This window comes from Schistocerca gregaria, chromosome 11 (assembly GCF_023897955.1).
Source record: "Schistocerca gregaria isolate iqSchGreg1 chromosome 11, iqSchGreg1.2, whole genome shotgun sequence".
NCBI lineage: Eukaryota > Metazoa > Arthropoda > Insecta > Orthoptera > Acrididae > Schistocerca > Schistocerca gregaria.
This window is the reverse complement of record NC_064930.1, coordinates 149,564,100-149,587,872: the sequence shown is the minus strand read 5'-3', so window position 1 is coordinate 149,587,872 and position 23,773 is coordinate 149,564,100. Positions and strand designations below refer to the sequence as shown.

General features: G+C 48.2%; 1 protein-coding gene across 9 annotated transcripts in view; it reads left to right on the top strand.

The window, feature by feature from the left end:
• Positions 1-23,773, top strand: part of LOC126295474 (amyloid beta A4 precursor protein-binding family B member 1-interacting protein) — a 498,949-nt gene that overhangs the window by 335,385 nt on the left and 139,791 nt on the right. The window contains exon 2 of one of the 9 annotated variants that reach the window (XM_049988013.1): positions 14,490-14,978. The exons of 6 other annotated variants lie outside the window; for them this stretch is intronic. In XM_049988013.1, coding sequence (XP_049843970.1) covers positions 14,832-14,978 — 147 coding nt within the window. In that variant the 5' untranslated portion in view covers positions 14,490-14,831. Of the gene's footprint in view, positions 1-5,707; positions 5,886-14,489; positions 14,979-23,773 lie in introns of those variants that run through there. 2 more of the 9 variants (XM_049988012.1, XM_049988020.1) reach the window with 2 other exon arrangements.

The following is a 23,773-nucleotide window of genomic DNA, read 5'->3' as shown; positions in this document are numbered from 1 at the left end:
CGTTTCACTTCCATACATACCTACACTCCATACAAACACTCTCAGATACGACTTCCTGAAACTTATATCTATACTTAATGTTAACAAACTTCTCTTCTTCAGAAACGCTTTCCTTGCCATTGCCAGTCTAGATTTTATATCCCCTCTACTTCGGCCATCATCAGTTATTTTGATCCCCAAATAGCAAAAGTCCTTTACTACTTTTAAGTGTCTCATTTCCTAATCTAATTCCCTCAGCATCACCCCACTTAATTCGACTACATTCCATTATCGTCCTTGCAGAACTATAGTTGAATCGTTTTATCTTGGCGGATCGCGCGTGCCAGCCCAGACGCGGGAGATTGCTGCGTTGCCAGTTGTACGCGCCAAGAGAAGCAGCGCCATAGTATACTATAGTTCGCAGACTTGTGTTTAGGGGGGGAGCGCGCAGTTCATGAAGTGAAGCCACCACGGCCGCATTAACCCTTTCACTGCTACAGAGACGTGCTGCCCGCATTCCCGATTTTGCCATCACTGCACTGCTGGCCTGTGCAGACACACGCTGTTCCGACTGATTTGGCACAATTTATCATTCGATTTCGCACAAACTATTTGGCCCAAAACTTTGATTTTTACACATCTTCTTGACTGTAACTTCCCATGATAAATAACTTCATTTTGTTTCGATGTTCAACGCAGTTATTCTGCAGCATTAGGTGTAGTAAACCATTGCACGAAATTTTGAAGAGTTTGCAGAGGTAAAAGTCCATAGCGTATACTGTCCGTATGGTCAATTTTAATTGCCACTATAAATTTCAAAAAATTATTCAAACGAATAAAATTCATGAAGTAAGACACTTCGACATTGTTTTTAAATAAAGAAAATGTTAAGCACCGAACAAGGTTTGAACTGACAACTTTTCCCTTAGCAGCCATACACTTCACCCATTACGCTAACGCAGCTCGTCATTCAGTTGAATTCCTGGAGAACTCGAAAACTATCACGCAAAATACCGACAAACACTGTTGGTGTGACCCTGAATTACTCGGGTTTCGTCTAAGTACAAGAGGAAATAAAGAATTACTGCTGTTCTTCTTTGTGAAAAAGCGGTTTGTGAGAATGATACAAACACCTTTCCTTGCTATCGCCTGCGTTGCGAGGCTTATTGCTTGTTTGGTTTAATTAATTAATAGAATATGAAGCAATCGGTGTAAAGAATGCTTATTCCAAACTTTCTATAAAGAAAGTCTGCTATCAAGACATTGCTTTTGTCCAGTTAATTTATTTATGACTGAACGTTTCTAAAACTGAAGACACTCGTCCGTGCTCTGCACTGCAGTCGACCTCTGCCAACGTCGTTCTCTGTTCATTGGCTGACTGTTTTGTGACGTCAGATGCAGAACTAACCTGAACTCGGCCAACGTCGTAAATGACGCGCACTTCAGCACTCCTGAAAGGAAGGATATTGCGGAGACATGGCTTAGCCACAGTCTGGTGTTTCAGTTGGTAGAGCATCTGCCCGCGAAAGGCAAAGGTCGCGAGTTCGAGTCTCGGTCTGGCACACAGTTTTAATCTGGCAGGAAGTTTCACCAATCACATTGTCATTCGCCCAACTTTTTGTTTGTTAATGCCAATACGCAGTGTCAAAACCTACACCAACTATTGTTACAATCTGTTGGTCGGTTAACAATAGCAACCACTGGCTACCAACCCACGTTAGTAGCACTTGTCATTTCCGCAACGTTTGCGGTGCGGCTTGTAGGTGGTGCATCCTTTACACACGTAGCCCGTCAAATAGGGGCCTGGTTCTGCAAAGGCGCCACAGCTACTCGGCCGTGGCCTTACAGCAGCAACCGTCCGGGCATTCCCCTATCTGGCTTTCGTCGTGCCTATGTAGCCAGTGAGATGTTGAGCTGAGACCGAAGAAAAGTTGTGACAATTGTATATCGCACACCTTTCGGAGTAACTTTTTTTTACAGAAAAGCAGACTGTTTGTGAACGTCTCATGTGAAATTATACACGTGTTATCGTCATTGTTGCGTTGCTTCATGAAATTACTAGTTTGTGTCACCGAAGTGAACCGCCACAGGATAGATAGCATTGCTTAACTGTCGGTAATGTCAGTGTGGGAGTACCTTCAGTGCTGACAATTCTTACGTTGTGTGTGATGCAAACACGGCACAAAATGACGCTGTCACGCCTCCAGGTACTTACATTTACATTGTAAGTATCGTAATTCGTCTGTGGGTTCTTAGTGAGACGCGGAATACTTATTCAACTGTGTGGGACCGGTAGCAGGTAGGACTGACGCGGGATATCGAACGTATACAGAGACGGCCACCACCAGTGGTGACAGGTTTGTATGGCCCGCGGGACAGTGTCGCAGAAATGGTGAAGCAACTGAACTGGCGCAATCTTGAGGAACGCTACTTAACATTGTTTGAAAAACCTACTCTTTGAGTGATGACTCCGGGAATCCTCTACAACCCCCTACGCATCGCTGCCGTAGGGGTCGTGCGATAAGATTAGGATAGTTACTGGACGCACATCAATCATTCTTTCAGCGGTCCGTGCGTAAATTGAACGAGAAGAAACGCTAATAACTGGTACAGTGGGACGTACCCTCTGCCACACACTTCACAGTGAGTTGCAGACTATGATGAATGTAACACAAAGTCAAAATAAGTAAATTATGATTAAGTATGATTGTACGTGGAGGAAGATACTCTATAAAAGAAACAGTGAATTTGTTTTGTTTCGCAAAACTTTATTTTGGTGCGACCCGGGTTTCGGGTTGTGAGCACGTTCTCATTTCTGCACGACGTGATAACTCCGTCGTATGGAAAGAAATTTTTGTGAAACAAGACAAACCTTCTCGTTTGATTTACCCGAGTCATTTACGTTATTTTTCACTTTTGCAGTCACACATACGCAAAACTTTGAGCTTTAAACTAAACTAGCGTTTTTCTTTTTTTCGAACGGACAATACTGCCACCCTCATTAACTGACACGAATGCACTAGGCGGCCGAGGTTAACCGTGCCGAAGAAGCGCACTGGAAGTGAAAATGAAATCTACTGTGGCCGGTGGAAGCAAGGTTGTACCCGCAGCTCGTGTATTCATTGTGGCCGCGGTTCAGCCTGACTGCAAATATCCGCATTTAAAGTTGTACTCGCTTCAGAGGCTTCTCGTTTCGAAAATAATGAACACTGATCTTCAGGATCCAAGAAACTACCAACTGTTTGTGTGGCCTTAGTCCAACCGAAATATGTAATATGGTAAAATAACAGAATTTACGTGAGTTTGCATGCTTGTGTGTGTGTGTGTGTGTGTGTGTGTGTGTGTGTGTGTGTGTGTGTGTGTGTGTGTGTGTGTGTGTGTGTGTGTGTTACATTCCCGCAAGTCTCTCACCCCCCCCCCCATTCTACCTGTAAACTTCCGCGTGAAAGTTTCCAATTTCGGAATTGGATGAGTATTTTCCAAAATTGTCTCACTATCTAGGAGGGTTAAAATTCAGAAGCGAAATGAGTGATTCATAAACTGAGTGGTATTTCGGGAGGTCGGATGCGAGACACTGACCTGTCGGAGCTACTGTGGGAGTCGAAGTACTTGCTCGCAGATGAAAACTGCGAGCCGCAATGAGACTCGAACCCGGAACCTTTCCGAAAAGCACAGGGCTAAGCCAGGGCACACTACGCTGCAGTGTGAATGGTCACTTTGGCATTGTCCGAGTCTCAGCAGTAACGCAGGTAGCAGAAAGAGAGCTCTTAAAGTGTGATGGCAGATGAGGAGGAGGTTGTCTGCAGGAATGTAGCGACGCCAGAAGGCGGTGTACCGGTGGGCTGTGCAGGCTGTGAACGTAAATAAATGTAGCGTATTGCGCGCACGCACACACACACACATGTAGGAAAATGAGTCCGCTACGCGACGATTATACTACTGAAGACGAATTGCCGGAAACAGTATCTGCCGTCAAGTAGCTACCAGTAACTGCACAGACACACCTGGAAGTGCCGCCACCTTGTAGAACAATTAGTGGAGAAAGGACTGCCACACCTGAGGTCCACAGGAGCAATGTTAAGGACGTGTAACTCACCCACAAAGGAAGTGGCTTACATTTACATCTACATCCATACTCCGCAAGCCACCTGACGGTGTGTGGCGGAGGGTATCTTGAGTACCTCTATCAATTCTCCCTGCTATTCCAGTCTCGTATTGTTCGTGGAAAGGAGGATTGTCGGTATGCCTCTGTGTGGACTCTAATCTCTCCGATTTTATCCTCACGGTCTCTTCGAAAGATATACGCAGGAGGGAGCAATGTACTGCTTGACTCCTCGGTGAAGGTATGTTCTCGAAACTTCGACAAAAGCCCGTACCGAGCTACTGAGCGTCTCTCCTGCAGAGTCTTCCACTGGAGTTTATCATCTCCGTAACGTTTTCGCGATTACTAAATGATCCTGTAAAGAAGCGCGCTGCTCTCCGTTGGATCTTCTCTATCTCTTGTATCAACCCTTTCTGGTACCGATCCCGCACTGCTGAGCAGTATTCAAGCAGTGGGCGAACAAGCGTACTGTAACCTACTTACTTTGTTTTCGGATTGCATTCCCTTAGCATTCTTCCAATGAACCTCAGTCTGGCATCTGCTTTACCGACGATCAACTATGTATGACCATTCCATTTTAAATCACTCCTAATGCGTACTCCCAGATAAGTTATGGAGTTAACTGCTTCCAGTTGCTGACCTGCTATATTCCAGCTAAATGATAAGGGATGTTTCTTTCTTTGTATTCGCAGCACATTACTCTTGTCTACATCGAGATTAAATTGCCATTCCCTGCACCATGCCTCAATTCGCTGCAGATCCTCTTGCATTTCAGAACAATTTTCCATTGTTACCACCTCTCGATATACTACAGCATCATCCGGACAAAGCCTCAGTGAACTTCCTATGTCATCCACCAGGTCATTTGTGTGTATCGTGAATAAGAACGGTCCTACGACACTCCCCTGCGACACACCTGAAATCACTCTTACTTGGGAAGACTTCTCTCCATTGAGAACGAGAAGGTGCTTGTTGGGACGATTCTAGAGTACTGTGCAGCATTGTGGGACGACGGCTGACAGGAGAGATCCGACGGAGAGCGGCGCGTTCCGGGACGGGACGGTGTGGTGGGCGCGAGGGCGTTAAGAGGGAGCCGTTGTGCGGCCCGGGGAGACTCTCAAAAAAAATGTTCAAATGTGCTAAGGTCATCAGTCACTAAGCTTCCACACTACGTAACCTAAATTATCCTGAGGACACGCGACACGCACACACGCACACACACACCCTCCTCGAACCTCCGCCGGAACCAGCCGCACAGTGCAGGACTGGAGCGCCTCAGACCGCTCGGCTAATCCCGCGCTGCGGGGAGAGTCGGACGAACTGTTACTGCCTCCCAGATAAACCTCGCGAAATGGCACCCGTCGTAAAATTCGACAAAATTGAAACCGATAAACAGGCTGACCGAGAACGATCCTCAACGGGAGGAAGTGATGGCGGTGGGAGAAGTACCCTCCGCCACACACGAAAGGTGTCTTCCCAGGGTACAGTGGCGTGGCGTTTGGCGCCATTCGTGTTCAGCTGTAAGGCGAGGAGGAAATTCCTGCGCTATCTGGGCGTGTTAACCCCGCGATAACCGCCGACACACACACACATACACAAGCTGCGCAGTCGCTGGGTGAGAGAGCCGAACTGCAAGCGGTCGCCTCTGACCACATTCCCTCACTCGTGGCGAACTGCGGCAACGTGTGTTGGGACTCGGATGGCCGCGCTCGTTACAACACCGCTTGCGGGATCCGGGGACTGACGGCCAGCGTGGGCGTGGATTTTAGGCGGTTCTCCACATCCGACTACCTCACTAACAGAGGTAATAGGACGCAGTACGTTGTCCTCGACGGTGAGTGTTCGGCGGAGGTGAGGGCATCATCTGGAGCGACCCAGGGAAGTGTGGTAGGTCCGCTGTTGTTTTCTGTCTACATAAACGATCTTCTGGATAGGGCGGATAGCAATGTGCGGCTGTTTGCTGATGATGCTGTGCTGTACGGGAAGGTGTCGTCGTTGAGTGACTGTAGGAGGATACGAGATGACTTGCACAGGATTTGTGAGTGCTGTAAGGAATGGCAGCTAACTCTAAATACAGATAAATGTAAATTAATGCAGATGAATAGGAAAAAGAATCCGGTAATGTTTGAATACTCCATTAGTAGTGTAGCGCTTGACACAGTCACGTCAATTAGATATTTGGGCGTAACATTGCAGAGCGATATGAAGTGAGACAAGCGTGTAATCGCAGCTGTGGGGAAGGTGGATAGTCGTCTTCTGTTCACTGGTAGAATTTTGAGAAGATGTGGTTCATCTGTAAAGGAGACCGCTTATAAAACACTAATACGACCTATTCTTGAGTACTGCTCGAGCGTTTGGGATCCGTATCAGGTCGGATTGAGGGAGGAGATGGAAGCAATTCAGAGGCGGGCTGCTAGATTTGTTACTGATAGGTTCTATCATCACGCGAGCGTTACGGAAATGCTTCAGGAACTCGGGTGGGAGTCTCTAGAGGAAAGGAGACGTTCTTTTCGTGAATCGCTACTGAGGAAATTTAGAGAACCAGCATTCGAGGCCGACTGCAGTACAATTTTACAGCCGCCAACTTATATTTCGCGGAAAGCCCAGAAAGAGAAGATAAGAGAGATTAGGGTTCGTACAGAGGGATATAGGCAGTCATTTTTTCCTTATTCTGTTTGGGAGTGGAACAGGGAGAGAAGATGCTAGCTGTGGTATGAGGTGCCCTCCGCCACGCACCGTTTGGTGGATTGCGGAGTGTGTACGTAGAAGTAGATGTGGATGTAGATGTACCCGCGTCCGACCGAAACAGGCAACATGTAAAGGAGCAGGAAACATTCTGTCACTGGCGGAGCAGGTGTTCCCAAACTTTTGCTCCGACGTAGCGCTTTCAGAGTCCTAGTACGTTGATGGAATACCTTGTTTATGTGGAAGGTTAAACTTAAAAAAAATTAGGAAATTCTAGTTTCATTGAGCGATTCCTTCAGTTTTAAGTCGTAAACGATGAGACTGGAGTCTCAGCAGCGCTGCGAGAAGTGCAGGAAGAGGTGGGGGGTCCTGAAGGAGGTCAGCGGCGACAGGTTTCTGAGTTGAGCGTCCGTGATGCAGACAGGCCCGTCGACATGTGCCCACAGGTCCTGCATTGGGTTGAAGTCTGGGGAGTTCGGTGACCAGGCAGTTAGCTAGATTCTCGTGCTGTTCGAGCCGTGCAGGAAGACTGCGAGGTGTCTGGAAGGCGTTGCGTTGCCCTACTGGTAGCTGCCGCCGTGCTGCTGTGAAACAAACTGCGCGAGTCGGCGGCTACAGTCCCCAGGGACACACGCATACTTACGACGTTTGTCCCCAAAATACGTATAAAAGTTTATTAACATCTTTATTTTACAATTATTCGGGTATTACAATGAGGTCTCCTTCGAAGTACTCGCCCTGAGGCGCGATACACTTCTGCCACCGCCGTTTCCACTGTTGATAACATTGCTGGAAGTCTCCAGTTGTGATGTCGTTGAGTTGCCGTGTCGTTTCCGCCTCGGTGGCTTCCACATCTGCCGCCCCCGAAGCGCCATTTTGCATTTCGGGAACGTGAGGAAGTCACACGGGGCTAAATCGGGTGACTGAGGCGGCGGGTCTGTCACGGTGATCGAGCTTCGGGCCAAAAGCTCGCGCGCAACGAGCTACGTGTGAGCGGGCGCATTGTCGTGATGAAGCATCCACCTGCCCCCTTTTGCAAACTCCGGTGGAACTCTGGCCACACGAGCTGCGAGACGTGTCAGAACTTCGACGTAAAAATTTCCCTTCACGCTGTGGCAAATTCCCTGTGGACAAAGCGCTCAGAATCAAGGAAAACAATCGGCATTGTCTTGACATTGGACCTTCTTTGTTGTCGGTTCTCCCCCTAGTTCCCATTCCCTGCTTTGAGATTTGAACTCCACGACGAATTCGTAAAATCGGGGCTCGTCTCCGACGATGACTCGGTCGTGAAAGTCCCCTCGATGTCAGCCATTTTTTCGTTTGTACGAGGATTGCCTATGTGCAAGTAGCTCGAGTATTGACTAGTGACCGACTCGGGAATTGAACACTTAGGTACAGGAGTTGAGGGACGCAAACCACGTCCACGTTGGGGGTGAAAGCCGAGCTCGCTCACGGCGTTGGCTGGGCCGGCCGTCGTGACCGTCGCGGAGAATTACGGTGATGTCAGCAATCGTCAGCCAGGGTAGGGCGCTGTAATTCTAGACGAGTTGGTGTTCCGCTGGCTCTTTGACTGGCGCTCTCCGCGTCTCTGTCTGTCCAGGCAGGACTGCAATAGTCACTTGCGGGTTCAGTGTTGACTTAAGTAGTTAGGAAGAGAGAGGATGCGTTGTGCCAATCGTACGCTAGTTAGGTTAGCGAGTGTATTGAATTGTCATGTTAGGCCAGAAATATTGCTCATTCTGTTCCGAATAAATCATAATTTGGCATTGTATGGTAATCACCGTATTATTGATTTCGTAGCTAGCAGTCACCATCTTTTTGTTCAATAGTTAGAGTGCAATGATGATTTCGATGCAGATGATACTGGGGGCAGAACCGCGCGTTTAAACAGAGCCACCTCAAGTCGGACGGCAACTCGAGGACTTCTGACACTACCGGTAGATATTTTCTGAGTATATCGCCGATTGGAAGCGTGCGAGGTGGAACTGTTAGAGCGAGACCGGGAGATGAATGGAGTAAGCAGCTGCAGAGGCCAGCAGGTCGCGGCGCCTAGAGGCCGTAGCGCGGAGAAGCGCCTCTGAGTGCACGTTCGTACGTAGACCCGATCACTGCCAAAGTCGTGTCGCAGCTACCTGGAGGAGGCAGCTGTGGTGGCACCTGCGAAGAAGAGGTGCCGTGCAGACGGCGAAGTGCTTCCTGACTTTGGCTGAGGTGACGGGTGCCGTCACCGCGCGTGCGCAGGCATACATGCGAGCGTTCCCCGTTATTTGTTCTTGCTGGGCCGTAAAACGCGGCGGTGTTGCCGGTGTGGCCTCGCGAGTCCAGAGACGGGTTCGATGCGCCTGCCGACGCTGCCGTACGCTGCGCGAGACTCTGGAGCGGCGGTCTGCAGTGCGCTGAACGTGCCGGCCGTGTTCGCCTCCGCACACTTCCGTCGGGTTCCCAAGCGGACGAGTCGTCGACGCGTCCTCTGAAGCGACCGCTCCTCTCAGCGACGCTGTTCGCTGTAGAGGATCGGCAGCTGACGACAGCGGGCGGCAGCAGGAAGTGAGTAGGTGGTGCGTGGCAGGGGGTGCTTCCTCTTCCGTGACGTACTCGGCTCGCGGTCCCTGGTGACAACGCGTCGCTGCCGACGTGTGCACGCACCTCTGTCTGACCCCGCCACGCACCGCGGCTACAAACTCTTTCGCTGCCGCAGACGAACCGTTCGCACTGCGTCCTACTGCCGTTCCTGTGTTGCTTCCCGAAATGCTGGCCCCTCTCCTGACATGGCGTGTTTTCCTGTGCACGAATCGGTTGACCTATGACCTTGCGATCAAATGTTTTCGGTTCCCATTGGAGAGGCACATCCTTTCGTCTACTAATCGCACGGTTTTGCGGTGCGGTCGCAGACCACAGACGCTAAACTTGTTACAGTGAACAGAGACGCCAATGAACGAACGGACAGATCGTAACTTTGCGAAAATAAACAAAGTAAAAATTATCACTCGAGGGAAGAGTTGAACCAAGAACCTCTCGTTCCGCAGCTGCTGACTCTAACCACGGGACCACGGCGACCTCGTGTATCTTAAACGGTTCCAGATATCGGGACGAGGTTACTGCCAAATGACAGCAGGCAACGAGGCACTTACGTTGTTACTTTTGGATAGATTATGGGACAGGCAGTGAGCGATGTCTTAGAAATATTTACTATTAAAATCAGTCTTGATCACGATTTACTTACGGAGGGGACCGTCTGAGGTGACAGCCTTCGCCATTCCACTTTCGCAACAACTTGGCTGGAAAGCAGCTTGCTGCCACGTCTTTGCACTGGCGTCCAACCTCACCGTGGCAACCAGGGGTTCCAAATGGTTCACTAACAGGCCTCGAGAGGGCAACCCATGTACTGCCAAGCCGAAGTTCATTTGTCCTACACATTTAAATATTTCTAACGCTTCTTAATTGACAATATCTGTTTAATAAGTTAAGTGTATTTATTTTTAATTCTTGACAATGTTCTTTTAACTAAGAATGTTCTTTTAAGTAAAAATTGTAATTCGGCTTATAACTCATTGGTTAGTAATGACATCATGCCGTCAGATGTGGGCGGAGCCTCCATTATAATAGGACGTGCACTGCTTTCTCCAGTAGTGATTCTCCAACAGAAAGAGGTTGCTACTCAATGTTAATTCAGCGTTTTACATCTTTACAACTTTATGTATTCTGTGTAATGTATGTAGCCCTCTAATTAAAGCTCTGTACAGAACTTGTAGGCCTGAAGATAACAATAGTGGTCGAAACCGGTCACCTCGATAAATAAATCGTGATGGAGACTGTTTCCAATAGTAAGTACGATGAGTTCTCGAAGCCCAGTGCGAGGTGGGTCAGTCACTAGCCGCAGCACCGCAGCGGCGCGCGCCTACCGAGGAGCACGGCAGCTCAGCTGGGTTGGCGGCGCGGCAGGGCGCCTGTGTGTACACGTCCACAGCAGGGAAGCGGCTCGCACAGGCCGACACAGGTTCCCACGTCGTTACCGGATCTCCAGCGCAGTTTGCAACATAGTTGACGCGTGGTCTCCGCTGGCTGCTTACACAGCAATCGCGTTCCGTTAGACTTCTTACCGCCTTTACTCCTGTGTCTCTGTTCGCACTCGAAATACCCGCATTTTCTCGTACTCTGTTTTCATGCCAAGAGGCTTATCGATCTATGATCGGAATAGTACTACCGAATACGAATTTTCAACATTGCACAAGGTTAAATGTCAGAGACAAGGTGGAAGAGACAGAGAGAGAGAGAGAGAGAGAGACGGGGGGGGGGGGGGGGGAAGGAAATTCTGACAGGGAGGATTGAGAAATGTACATGCATCTAATTCGCCGGGCTCGCTAGTGTACAAATTAGAGCTGAGCGTCTGTGAGGAGTGACTTCGATCGATTTTGTGGACCTGCCACGGTATGCCGACGAACAAAATGTTGAGAATGGTGTTCTGCACAGTCGGCACATTGAAACTTCCTGGCAGATTAAAACCGTGTGCTGGACCGAGACTCGAACTCGGGACGTTTGCCTTTCGTGGGAAAGTGCTCTACCGACTGAGCTACCCGAGCATGACTCACGCCCCGTCTTCACAGCTTCAATTCCGCCAGTACCTCGTCTCTACCTTCGAAACTTGGTCTCGGGTAGCTCAGTCGGTAGAGCACTTGCCCGCGAAAGGCAAACGTCCCGAGTTCGATTCTCGGTCCGGCACACGGTTTTAATCTGCCAGTGTATAGCGAAAATCTCATTCTAGCATGCACATTACTGGTGAAACCGCGGCTACGACGTGCTGATGTAAGTAGTAGTAGAGTAGCTGTCCCGAGGTCACTTAGCTGTCAGTCAGTGCGTTGCCCCCCCGGTTACAGTACGTGGTGACAATACGTAGTAAGTATCCCCCTGCCACGCGCTTGCCGGCGGCTTTGCGAGGAGTGTGGCTGGACAGCGAGACGCGCTGAGGAAGGCCAGGAATAGAAACGTGCGGCAGACGGCACAAAGGCGCCGGCACGCCGCTCCCTCTCTCCCTCCAATACGCACGCACGCACTTCCAGGAACCGCCGCCTTGTGCGTGCGCCGTGCCGCCTGCCTCTTTCCTTCCGCCGCTTCCTTTACTTTCCCGTTCGCCACTCCTCTCAGCTGCTTGGCTCTTCTCGACAAGGAGAGTCTACTACCCGGTGCTTTTCATTCTTATAAAATAACATCCCCTGTCGCCGGACACGATTCTCCCCTACTGCTCATCATCAGCTCACTCGATGCAAAATACTAAAGCGAATGGAACAACGGGAAAACTGGTACAAGCCGACCCCGGGGACGATCTGTTTGCATTGCGGAGAAATGCTTGAACGCGCGACACAGTACACGACTTGAAGACGGGTTAATGAAAGGCAAACTGCCGTTTATATCATTTGGAGACCTAGAGAAACCTTTTGAAGATGTCGATTGGAGCAATTTCTTTGAAATTCTCAAGTTTTCAGTGGTAAAAGAAAGGGAGCGAAACGCAATATACAATTTGTACACGAACCAGACGGCAGTTGCACTAGTCGAGGGGCACGAAAGGGAGGCGGCGATGGAGTGGGGAATGAGATGGCATTCAGTCTGTGCATCGAACAGGCAGTCGGGGGAACCAAAGAAAAATTTGGAGTAGGAATTAAAGTCTACGGGGAAAAAATAAAAACTTTGACGAACAGCAAAGGACTTGGAAGAGCAGTTGAATGGAATGGACAGTGTCTTGAAAGGAGGATATAAGGTCAACATCGATAGAAGCAAGCCGGCCGCGGTGGTCTCGCGGTTCTAGGCGCGCAGTCCGGAGCCGTGCGACTGCTAGTCCGCAGGTTCGAATCCTGCCTCGAGCACGGATGTGTGTGATGTCCTTACGTTAGTTAGGTTTAAGTAGTTCTAAGTTCTAGGGGACTGATGACCACAGCAGTTGAGTCCCATAGTCCTCGGAGCCAATTGAACCAATTGATAGAAGCAAAATGACTATGTTGGAATGTAGTTGAGTTAAATCGGGTGATGCTGATGGAATTACATTAGGCAATGAGACACAGTAGCAAATGAGTTTTCGTATTTGGGGAGCAAAATAACTGATGGTCGAAGTAGAGAGGATTTAAAATGGACACTGGCTGTGTCAAGGAAAGCGTTTCTGAGGAAGAGAAATTTGTTAACATCGAGTATAGATTTGTCAGCAAGTCGTTTCTGAAAGTATTTGTATGGACGATAAATAGTTCGGACAAGAAGAGAATAGAAGTTTTCGAAATGTGGTGATGCAGAAGAATGCTGAATATCAGATGGGTAGATCACATAACTAATGAGGTACTCAATAAAACTGGGGAGAAGAGAAGTTTGTGACACAACTTGACTAGAAGAATGGATCGGTTGGTAGGATATGTTCTGAGGCATCACCAATGTAGCATTGGAGGGCAGGGTGGGGGTTAAATATCGTAGAGGGAGACCAAGAGATAAATACAATAAGCAGATTCAGAAGGATGTAGGTTGCAGTAGGTACTGGGAGATGAAGAAGCTTGCACAGGATAGAGTAGCATGGAGAGCTGCATGAAACCAGTGTCAGGACTGAAGACAACAACAACAACAACAACAACAACAACAACTCCAGACACTGTGTCGAAGTGTTGTGCCGCACACACTCTTAGTCGACAGTGGGCAATCGCGACATCCACCTCGCACACAGCTTCCAAATAGCGGATTGTCCGAGCAGGATATTATGCACTCGCTCAGTTCACGTGCCTACGGACTCGGCAATCTCGTGTGCTTTTTATTCAGATGTCTTGCGTTACTGCACCACGGATTTAGTCAATGGTTGCGATTGTGGTGGCCACAGTTGAACAGACGGAGCGTGTTCAGTCTTCCTTGCACGTCCGTCCGCTTTTGAATTCATTAACGCATGGTTTCAGCGATGGTTCAGAGCCCGCGTGACTTCATCCGGTTGTTTCGATCCGTGCGCCAGTCCAACTCTTCAAATGAAAATGTTAAATGACTGCACGAAAATGGGTTTTCTCCGATTTGCGTCGCAGTCGACACACAAACTGACCTGCTCAGACAGTTGTCAACAGTAAATTGTGGGCTGTACGCTGTCCAAATTCTTTATACGATTCTTGCAATAGTCAGCCGTCACGACGCAGGAAAAATGTTTAATTCGGTCCGCATCTCGTGGTCGTGCGGTAGCGTTCTCGCTTCCTACGCCTGGGTTCCCGGGTTCGATTCCCGGCGGGGTCAGGGATTTTCTCTGCCTCGTGATGACTGGGTGTTGTGTGATGTCCTCAGGCTAGTTAGGTTTAAGTAGTTCTAAGTTCTAGGGGACTGATGACCATAGATGTTAAGTCCCATAGTGCTCAGAGCCATTTTATTGAATCATTTTATTGTTTCATTCTTTCCTGGAAATTTACCAGACTTACCAAACAAACTTCGGAAATTGTGCGGTTCTTGGTTCGCAAGTTGTCTCTCTTCACCGCTCCCTTCCTGCAGTCCCCCTCTGCCGTGTGTGTGTATGTGTGTGTGTGTGTGTGTGTGTGTGTGTGTGTGACAGACAGACAGACAGAGAGAGAGAGAGAGAGAGAGAGAGAGAGAGAGAGAGAAAATCACGATCATGAAATGATCGGCTTGTGTCGCTCGCTTAAGGCTAAGGAGAAGAAAATAACATCGATTATACACGTTGCATAGGGGTGTTCCGGTAATAGGCTGGGATTGCTTCCATCGACAGGTAGAGGTGTGGCGTAACGCAGAGCGACTTGGCGACTATCGGTGGAAGGTAGAGCAGCGGGCGGCGTTTCTGCATTTGCTCGCCATCGGCAGGGAGCAGAGTGAGAGGCGAGGAGCTGTCGCAGCGGAAACAAGCGACAGGCGCGGCTGCGGTCAGCGTGTCGATGACAAAGTGCGCGTGAGCGAGCCTCTGCGGCGGTGCGGAGCGAAGTGCGTGCGTCCGGCGTGCACGCGCACGCATTGTGCGTGCGGTGGACACGGGCAGGGGAGGACGCGAGGGGCAAGGAAGCGATAAACGGCGTGAAGAGGAGGAGGGAGCAGCGCACGTGCGCAGAGCGGCCGCATGGCGGCGCTGGCGAGCCGCTGGCGGGGAGCGGGTGGAGGGGGGACGGCCAATGGCGGCGCGGAGCCGCCACCCCACCACCGCCACCCGCGCGGCGCCTTCCGCGACGGCGACGTGGAAGACGAAGAAGACGACGACGAGGGAATGGTTCGTAAACCGAGCTAACTTCACTCACTGTTCTTTGTCCTTGTACGACACCACACTGCAGTGGACTTGCTGTAATTTGTTGTATTTATTGTGCTGCAAACCGGGTATACTTCAACCGATTTTCAGGTTCAAAAGCAATTAGCGTGACTGTTTCTTAGCTTCTGATATTTATGGCAGTGAACATAGCGGCTTGTATAAGAACGTTACATCCCAAAGAGTGCAATACATTTTCTAAATTGCAGAGGAAGTAATGAAAAGAAATTGTAGGCCGTCAAAGTTAGCACCGATATATTGACTGCCATATACTTTCGACACAACTGTCAACTACCATTCCATTTGTGGTCGATATTTAAAAAACACAATCAAATTTTACCACCTAGAAATAAATACATAAACTTAAAAGTGTTCTTGCGTCATGTTGTAAGCCTCATAAAGGAAGAAAAAAAGCGTGGTATGGTTGTTGCTGTTGTCTTCAGTCCTGAGACTGGTTTGATGCGGCTCTCCAGCAAAGCTGCATGCCGTCGGGGGAAAATTACGGCCGTAGTTTCCCCTTGCTTTCAGCCGTTCGCAGTACCAGCACAGCAAGGCCGTTTTGGTTAGTGTTGCAAGGCCAGAACAGTCAATCATCCAGACTGTTGCCCGTGCAACTACTGAAAAGGCTGCTGCCCCTCTTCAGGAACCACACGTTTGTCTGGCCTCTCAACAGATACCCCTCCGTTGTGGTTCGACCTACGGTACGGCCATATGCATCGCTGAGGCACACGCAAGCCTCCCCACCAACGGCAAGGTCCATGGTTCATGGGGATATGGTACCTTACATAAATTAAACATTGTGATCGACCAATGAAATCTTTAAGTATAATGAAAGGTTTTTAGGATATGGTATCACACACATAGCTCCAAATTTAGTTCAGCATTATAGGCCTACCTTCAGTTTGATCTATCGTAAACCTAAATCCTTGTTTCAAAACATCCGGTGCAGTTATAGTTTCTGCATTTGTGTAGTCAACATCTGACACGCGTGGCCAAAGAAACTTCGCACCATGTTTCCGCAGATATTTGAGGTATGTTGTGTCTGAATCACCGCGTTAACCACAATAGTTCATAGTTCGAGCATTACATGACTGACATTTGTCGGTAGTTGCAAGCACGTTAACAATTGCAAATGAGCCTTCCACTGTATACCGATGGTCAGCGTTTGTATTCCGTACTCGCACGATGTCATTGGCATCAATACTAATCAACAAAAGGTGTGTCTATGGTCTTGGGGTGACAAACACCAGTGGTCAAAACGACCCCACAACAGACAAGTCGTGCTCATGGCCTCAGAAACCGTAATATATACTGGCAGATACAAACATATGAACAAAAACTAACCAGTGCTCTCTTTCGAGAATCGATGGAGCGTCGTACCTGATACAGCTGACAACGCCGATGCCCTAGCAGCACAACAGGCTAGCCAACCGTTGCGCGTGAAAATCGGTATTGCGCGGCTTCATCTGGCGTGTAGGCAGCTGCAAAGCTTTCGGGAATGGAATAGTCGGGCTACACCCACTCCACGGGTTTGTGAAATTCGGAACTAAAAATAAGTGGAAATAAGTGGATTCCAAGGCAGGATAACTGAAAACACTGGTTCAAAGTCGTCTGAAGACAGAACGAAGAAACATTGTGAACAGGTGAAAGTATACTGGAAGAAACGGAAATAAGAAATAATGAACTGAAAACCGTACGTGGTCGTCAGATGGCTTATTCGCATGTAAAAAAGAAAAGTGACACCGGAGAGGGGTAATCGCTGATTTAAATCTCTTTTTAGTCATTATTTTTTCGTTTTTCATGCGGTGAGTTCTAATACTTAACGTCATTTATGTCCATAAATTCAGTGACAATTAACACACGTGTAGCTGTCATTTTCATGATGGCTTCATTACTCGAATGACATATCACAGTCAGAAACCCAGTTCTCAGAGCAATTCTTAGTTACTTGTTTAAATTTAAAAGAAGATCTTTCATCTCTGTGTGTTTTGTACGCTGTACTGAAACGCTCGTAGAAGATGCACCGTTGTTTAATAATTTGCGTGAGGCAGGAATCGAACTAAGGGCTCCCCTACTTGTGGGCAAGTTTCCTACCGGAAAAAGTATTCTACCGCAAAGCTACGTAGTCTTTAAGAAAAGCGATCCCGTTTTAGGGCATTAAAGATGGTCGGAGAAATTCGTGGTCGACTTCGTCGGTATTTTTTGAGAGTTGTGTCGAAGTGCTTTAGGTAATTTAATTTTGGGTTCCAAAGTTAACGGAGCTTCAACATATTAAAAAGAAAAAAAATACGACAGTCTGATCACGTGTATTCTTCTTCTTACGCAGTCAGTATTACTTTCGACCAGTAAACCGCAAAATCGAACTGCAAAGAATAAAGCACTTCGAAACGTCTGATTATTTTACAAATGTGCCAGATGTATGAAATTATACTGAAAGTTTATTGCAGCTCACCAACAAGAGGAACAAACTGGATCTCGTGTGTCTTAACCACCTCAGTATCAAGGGGAGAAGGCGTAATGCGGACGTTCTGAAAGTGTTGTTATGTCATGTCACGTACTTTACAACCCAAAATATTGAAAAAAGTATGTAGTGTTTTTTTAATCATTTCTTGTACCAGATTCGACAGTTTTTGTATTTTCGGTAAAACGTAACACAAAAGTCTTAGTAGTGAATGTGAGTTTCCACAACAAATCTCAAATTCGTATTTCCAAGTTCAGGACCCTTTTTACACATGTGTATACCTTTAAAAAGTATGTTGTTGTTGTGGTCTTCAGTACTGAGACTGGTTTGATGCAGCTCTCCATGCTACTCTATCCTGTGCAAGCTTCTTCATCTCCCAGTACCTACTGCAACCTACATCCTTCTGAATCTGCTTAGTGTATTCATCTCTCGGTCTCCCTCTACGATTTTTACCCTCCACGCTGCCCTCCAATACTAAATTGGTGATCCCTTGATGCCGCAGAACATGTCCTACCAACCGATCCCTCCTTCTTGTCAAGTTGTGCCACAAACTCCTCTTCTCCCCAATTTTATTCAATACCTCCTCATTAGTTATGTGATCTACCCATCTAATCTTCAGCATTCTTCTGTAGCACCACATCTCGAAAGCTTCTATTCTGTTGTCGTCTTAACTATTTATCGTCCATGTTTCACTTCCATACATGGCGACACTAGAAGTACTTTCAGAAACGACGTCCTGACACTTAAATCTATACTTGATGTTAACAAATTTCTCTTCTTCAGAAACGATTTCCTTGCCATAATCAGTTATTTTGCTCCCCAAATAGCAAAACTCCTTAACTACTTTAAGCATCTACTACTTGAAGCGTCTCATTTCCTAATCTTAATTCCCTCAGAATCACCCGACATAATTCGACTACATTCCATTATCCTCGTTTTGCTTTTGTTGGTGTCCATCTGATACTCTGCTTTCAACACACTGTCCATTCCGTTCAACTGCTCTTCCAAGTCCTTTGCTGTCTCTGTCAGAATTACAATGTCATCGGGGAACCTCAAAGTTTTTATTTCTTCTACGCCGATTTTAATAGCAGGTGCGAATGTTTCTTTTGTTTCCAGAGCATTGATAACGTCTCACGACGCGTATGCGCTGCAGCGTAGGCGTTTTTTATTGTATTTTTATTTTTTTAGGCCACTGTGAGGTAATGTGCAGACTCGATAGGTCACAAATGCGGCATTGCTCGTCTCGACTTCCTGTGCGCTGCAGTAGTACGTTGTAAGCAATGACACTGTGCTGAATAATACAAAAAAAATAAATAAATAAGGATGTGCGTTAAATGTGCTCTTTGTCGGAAACCATTCGCAGTAGCTTGACTGCTTCAGACCAACGTTCGTGTCGCACATCTGTCAATGTCCACCCCTGGAGAGTCTGTACTCAGCCAGTTAAGCACGGCAGCCACAGTTTCAGACCTTTACGTAAATGCTGCCAGTTGGTGCCACCCGACAACCTAGTGAAAGGAAATGAGTGTGCTGCGGGTTGGCGCAGCAGAACGTGGCCACCTGCAGACAATGGCCGCTGGATGTAGCCGCGACAACTCACACAGTTGGGCAGAGACGGCGTCCAGGAGCCGCGGTGCACGCTCTGCCGGCCTCACTGCTCACCTCAAATCAGGCAGTGGCTCCAGGCGGCACGTCCACACACTCCGGGACGATGGTGGCGTAAAGCTGAAATACTAAACTCCTCTTTCCAAAGCTCTTTCACAGAGGAAGACCGCACTGCAGTTCCGTCTCTAAATCCTCCCACTAACGAAAAAATGGCTCACATCGAAATAAGTGCCCAAATGAATGGAAAAGAGCACAGGTAGTCCCAGTCTTCAAGAAGGGTCGTCGAACAGATGCGCAAAACTATAGACCTATATCTCTGACGTCGATCTGTTGTAGAATTTTAGAACGTGTTTTTTGCTCGAGTAACGTGTCGTTTTTGGAAACCCAGAATCTACTCTGCAGGAATCAACATGGATTCTCGCAACAGCGATCGTGTGAGACCCAACTCGCTTTATTTGTTCACGTGACCCAGAAAATATTAGATACAGGCTCCCAGGTAGATGCCATTTTCTTTGACTTCCGGAAGGCGTTCGATACAGTTCCTCACTGTCGCCTGATAAACAAAGCAAGAGGCTACGGAATATCAGACCAGCTGTGTGGCTGGATTGAAGAGTTTTTAGCAAGCAGAACACAGCATGTTGTTCTCAATGTAGAGACGTGTACAGACGTTAAAGTAATGTCTGGCGTGTCACAGGGAAGTGTTATGGGACCATTGCTTTTCACAATATATATAAATCACCCAGTAGATAGTGTCGGAAGTTCCGTGCGGCTTTCCGCGGATGATGCTGTAGTATACAGAGAAGTTGCAGCATTAGAAAATTGCAGCGAAATGCAGGAAGATCTGCAGCGGATAGGCACTTGGTGCAGGGAGTGGCAACTGACCCTTAACATAGACAAATGTAATGTATTGCGAATACATAGAAAGAAGGATCCTTTATTGTATGACTATATGATAGCGGAAGAAACACTGGTAGCAGTTACTTCTGTAAAATATCTGGGAGTATGCGTGCGGAACGATTTGAAGTGGAATGATCATATAAAATTGTTGGTAAGGCGGGTACCAGGTTGAGGTTCATTGGGAGAGTCCTTAGAAAATGTAGTCCATCAACAAAGGAGGTGGCTTACAAAACACTCGTTCGACCTATACTCGAGTATTGCTCATCAGTGTGGGGTCCGTACCAGGTCGGGTTCACAGGGGAGACAGAGGAGATCCAAAGAAGAGCGGCGCGTTTCGTCACAGGGTTATTTGGTAAGCGTGATAGCGTTACGGAGATGTTTAGCAAACTGGAATGGCAGACTCTGCAAGAGAGGCGCTCTGCATCGCGGTGTTGCTCGCTGTCCAGGTTTCGAGAGGGTGCGTTTCTGGATGAGGTATCGAATATATTGCTTCGGCCTACTTATACCTCCCGTACTTATACCTCCCGTACTTATACCTCCCGTGGAGATCACGGATGTAAAATTAGAGAGATTGGAGCGCGCACGGAGGCTTTCAGACAGTCGTTCTTCCCGCGAATGGTACGCGACTGGAACAGGAAAGGGAGGTAATGACAGTGGCAGACAAAGTGCCCTCAGCCACACGCCGTTGGGTGTAGGTGCCGGTGCAGTAGGGAGAACGCTGTGCACTCCGCTGTGGCCCGCGTGTGACGGCTGCCACTTCCCGCGACCGCGTCCGAAGTCCTGGGTGACGGACTGCAGCTCAGCGAGCGGCAGCCACAGGGACGGCGCGTTGCTTGCGGGTCCGCCTCCGGCCACCTACTCGCAGACGTTCGGCGCACGGTGTGCCAGCGGCAGCAGCTTGCGCCAGCACAGCTAGTATCGTGGCGTTCTCGACGACGAGGCACGACACTGCACGAAGGTCGGCACCAGCTGGGACTCGCGGTGCACGGCCAGATATCTCGCCAGTGAGTTGGACCGCAGTAGGACCCCGTGCCACACCCACCTCTGCCGTGGTTTTGCATTCCTCCTCCTCCACCACCACCACCACCACCACCACCACCACTTCTTCCCCAAACCATTCAGTGACATCAGTCTCTCCTCAGACCTTCCAGCACGGTACTCTCTGAATGCTGCACTGTAACTGCTGCCGTTCGTGTAAAACAGTTTCACTAGTCGGACTGGATTCTTGAGGCAAAATTTAGCCGACTGAAGACGACGTCCTGTTACTAATATGACAGGTACACACTTGGACGGTGCTACGATGACGGTTTTGAGTAAGCGACTGAATTTTGCACCCACGCCACAGGTTCTGCCACTGACTTTGTTTATCGGCGCCATTGAAGAAGCTGTTGGGCGACTTCCCTCTGATTCGGTAGAGGAAATAACACGTGAAACGTGCCGTGCAATTATGAAGGCTCGCCTACAGAGGAGCAATATATCTGTGCCAGAGAGGGCTGCTCTAGGCAAGATTCGCCTGGATACTCAGACGGTGGTACCCGCACCAGATAAAGGTAATGCTACTGTTTTATTGTCTCGCGACGAATACCGCGATAAAATGTACAATTTATTGAGTGGCAGCATGTACCGGAAGACCGGCAGGGATCCCGCTAATCGAGTAGCGAAGTAAAGTGTTTCGCTTCTGAACGATTCTCCCTTCCCACCACGAGTTGTTCGGAGATGGAAACCGAGTGGTCCGATGCCTCCTACACTTCGTGGACTACCAAAGGTCCACGAGAAACGTGTTCCTCTACGCCCCATAGTGGGTAACGTAGCCTCTCCGACTCATGGCGTTGCCAAACATGTGGCATCATTGTTGAGGCCTCTTGTGCGAAAATGTACTCAGCACATGAACTCTGCTGAGTCCATCAGCAAACTGATTGGTGGCTTCATTTGCAAAGGTTCCCCTTCCAAAACCTCTATAACGTTTTGAAAGGAGTTTTGACAAAGACATTTCAGCTTTATTTAAACATATATTTGTTATTTAACGAGGAATTTTTGAACAGACGGACGGCATCGCCATGGGTAGTCCCTTATCCCCTCTGGTGGCCAATTTATTTATGGAGGACTTGGAAGAAAAGGCGCTCGAATCTGCTGACTTGAAACTGCACGATATGCAGGAGTTATGTTGGCGACACACTTGTACTTTGGCCCCACGGTTAAGACAAGTTTCAAGACTTCTCGACACATCCAAACTCCCTCCACGATCAAATAAAGTTCACAAAAAAATGGTTCAAATGGCTCTGAGCACTATGGGGCTCAACTGCTGAGGTCATCAGTCCCCTAGAACGTAGAACTACTGAAACCTAACTAACCTAAGGACAGCACACACATCCATGCCCGAGGCAGGATTCGAACCTCCGACCGTAGCGGTCGCGCGGTTCAAGACTGCAGCGCCTAGAACCGCTCGGTCACTCTGGCCGGCTGAAGTTCACAATGGAAATTGAAAAGGAGGAATGCCTTCCATTCTTGGATGTTTTGGTTCGGCGCACAGAGGATGGCACTTTGGGACACGGAGTGCATAGGAAGCCACCATCTTGCCCAGATGATGAGTGTTCTCCGAACTTTGACCCACAGAGCGCATATTATTTCTGACGAAAGCAGTCTGCAAGATGAACTTTCCCACTCGCAGAGAGAGTTTGAAGACAATGGCTACTCTCCACAAGAAACACAGAGGGCACTGAAAATGAAACCGAAAGAGGCCACAAGGAAAGCAGACGAAGATGAAGAAACCTTTGAATCGATGGCCTTCCTGCCATATGTGGGTAGCCCCCCGTCAAAAATAGGATGGATTCTCGGCAGACACAAAGTAAGTGATTTTTTGTCCTCCACCCGAGACAGCTGCACTCGTGGGCTCCGTCAAAGATGATCTGCTGCTCCGAAAATCGGGAGTTTACAAAATTCCGTGTGAATGTCACTGTATTGATAACGCTCACAGTATGTTGTATGACAACTTCGAAATTTTGGCAACTACGTCATCCTTTTCGGACTCGATAGTGAAGGAGGCAATTGACGACGAATTTAATTAATAGACATAGTGGTTTCAATCTTGATAAATCATGGAATCCGGCAGTTGCTGTAATAAACTCTCAAAGACGTCGTCACAGTGCATGGTATATCGATATGCCGACACAGATGAACTGCGCAGTCACAGATACAACGCGGTACAACAGTATACAGGGACGAAGCGAGCACCGGAGCGGCAGTCTCGAGTCTCGCTCTGAAGATGGCTGGACGGTATACAGCCGAAATATTAGAAGAAGAGGATTTGTTGCGGCTGCACACCCGAAACTCAATAGAACAGTTTCACCAACGGCGTACGGTCTCCAGTCTCAGTAGCCATAGTGTTCACTTGTGTTGCGGCTTGTCAAATGACAGCGTCGATGTACGAACAGTGTACAGCGCCAGATTTGCACATGGCGGTCAAAACTGGAACTAACTTCTTTCTGGCGTAAACCGGTTCCCCCATTAACAAGTCAGCGCATCTACCTAGTTTCTCTGCGATGCGACAAATACACACCCTACATTGGACCTTGTAATGGTTCTTTATTTACGTGACCATTACAGCACTCCAACCCCAGTTCTCGATACCTCTAACATCGCACTACTTTTGTGCGAAGCAACACACGTATTTTTGTGACAGTATTCACTTTTGGTTTTATTAATGTATATGTACTCCGTTGTATCGATATTTCACAGTGATACGGTTCTTGTGTGTGTTCATTTCTGTGAGACTGTCATACTTGCAGCCGTTTTGGCGCGAATT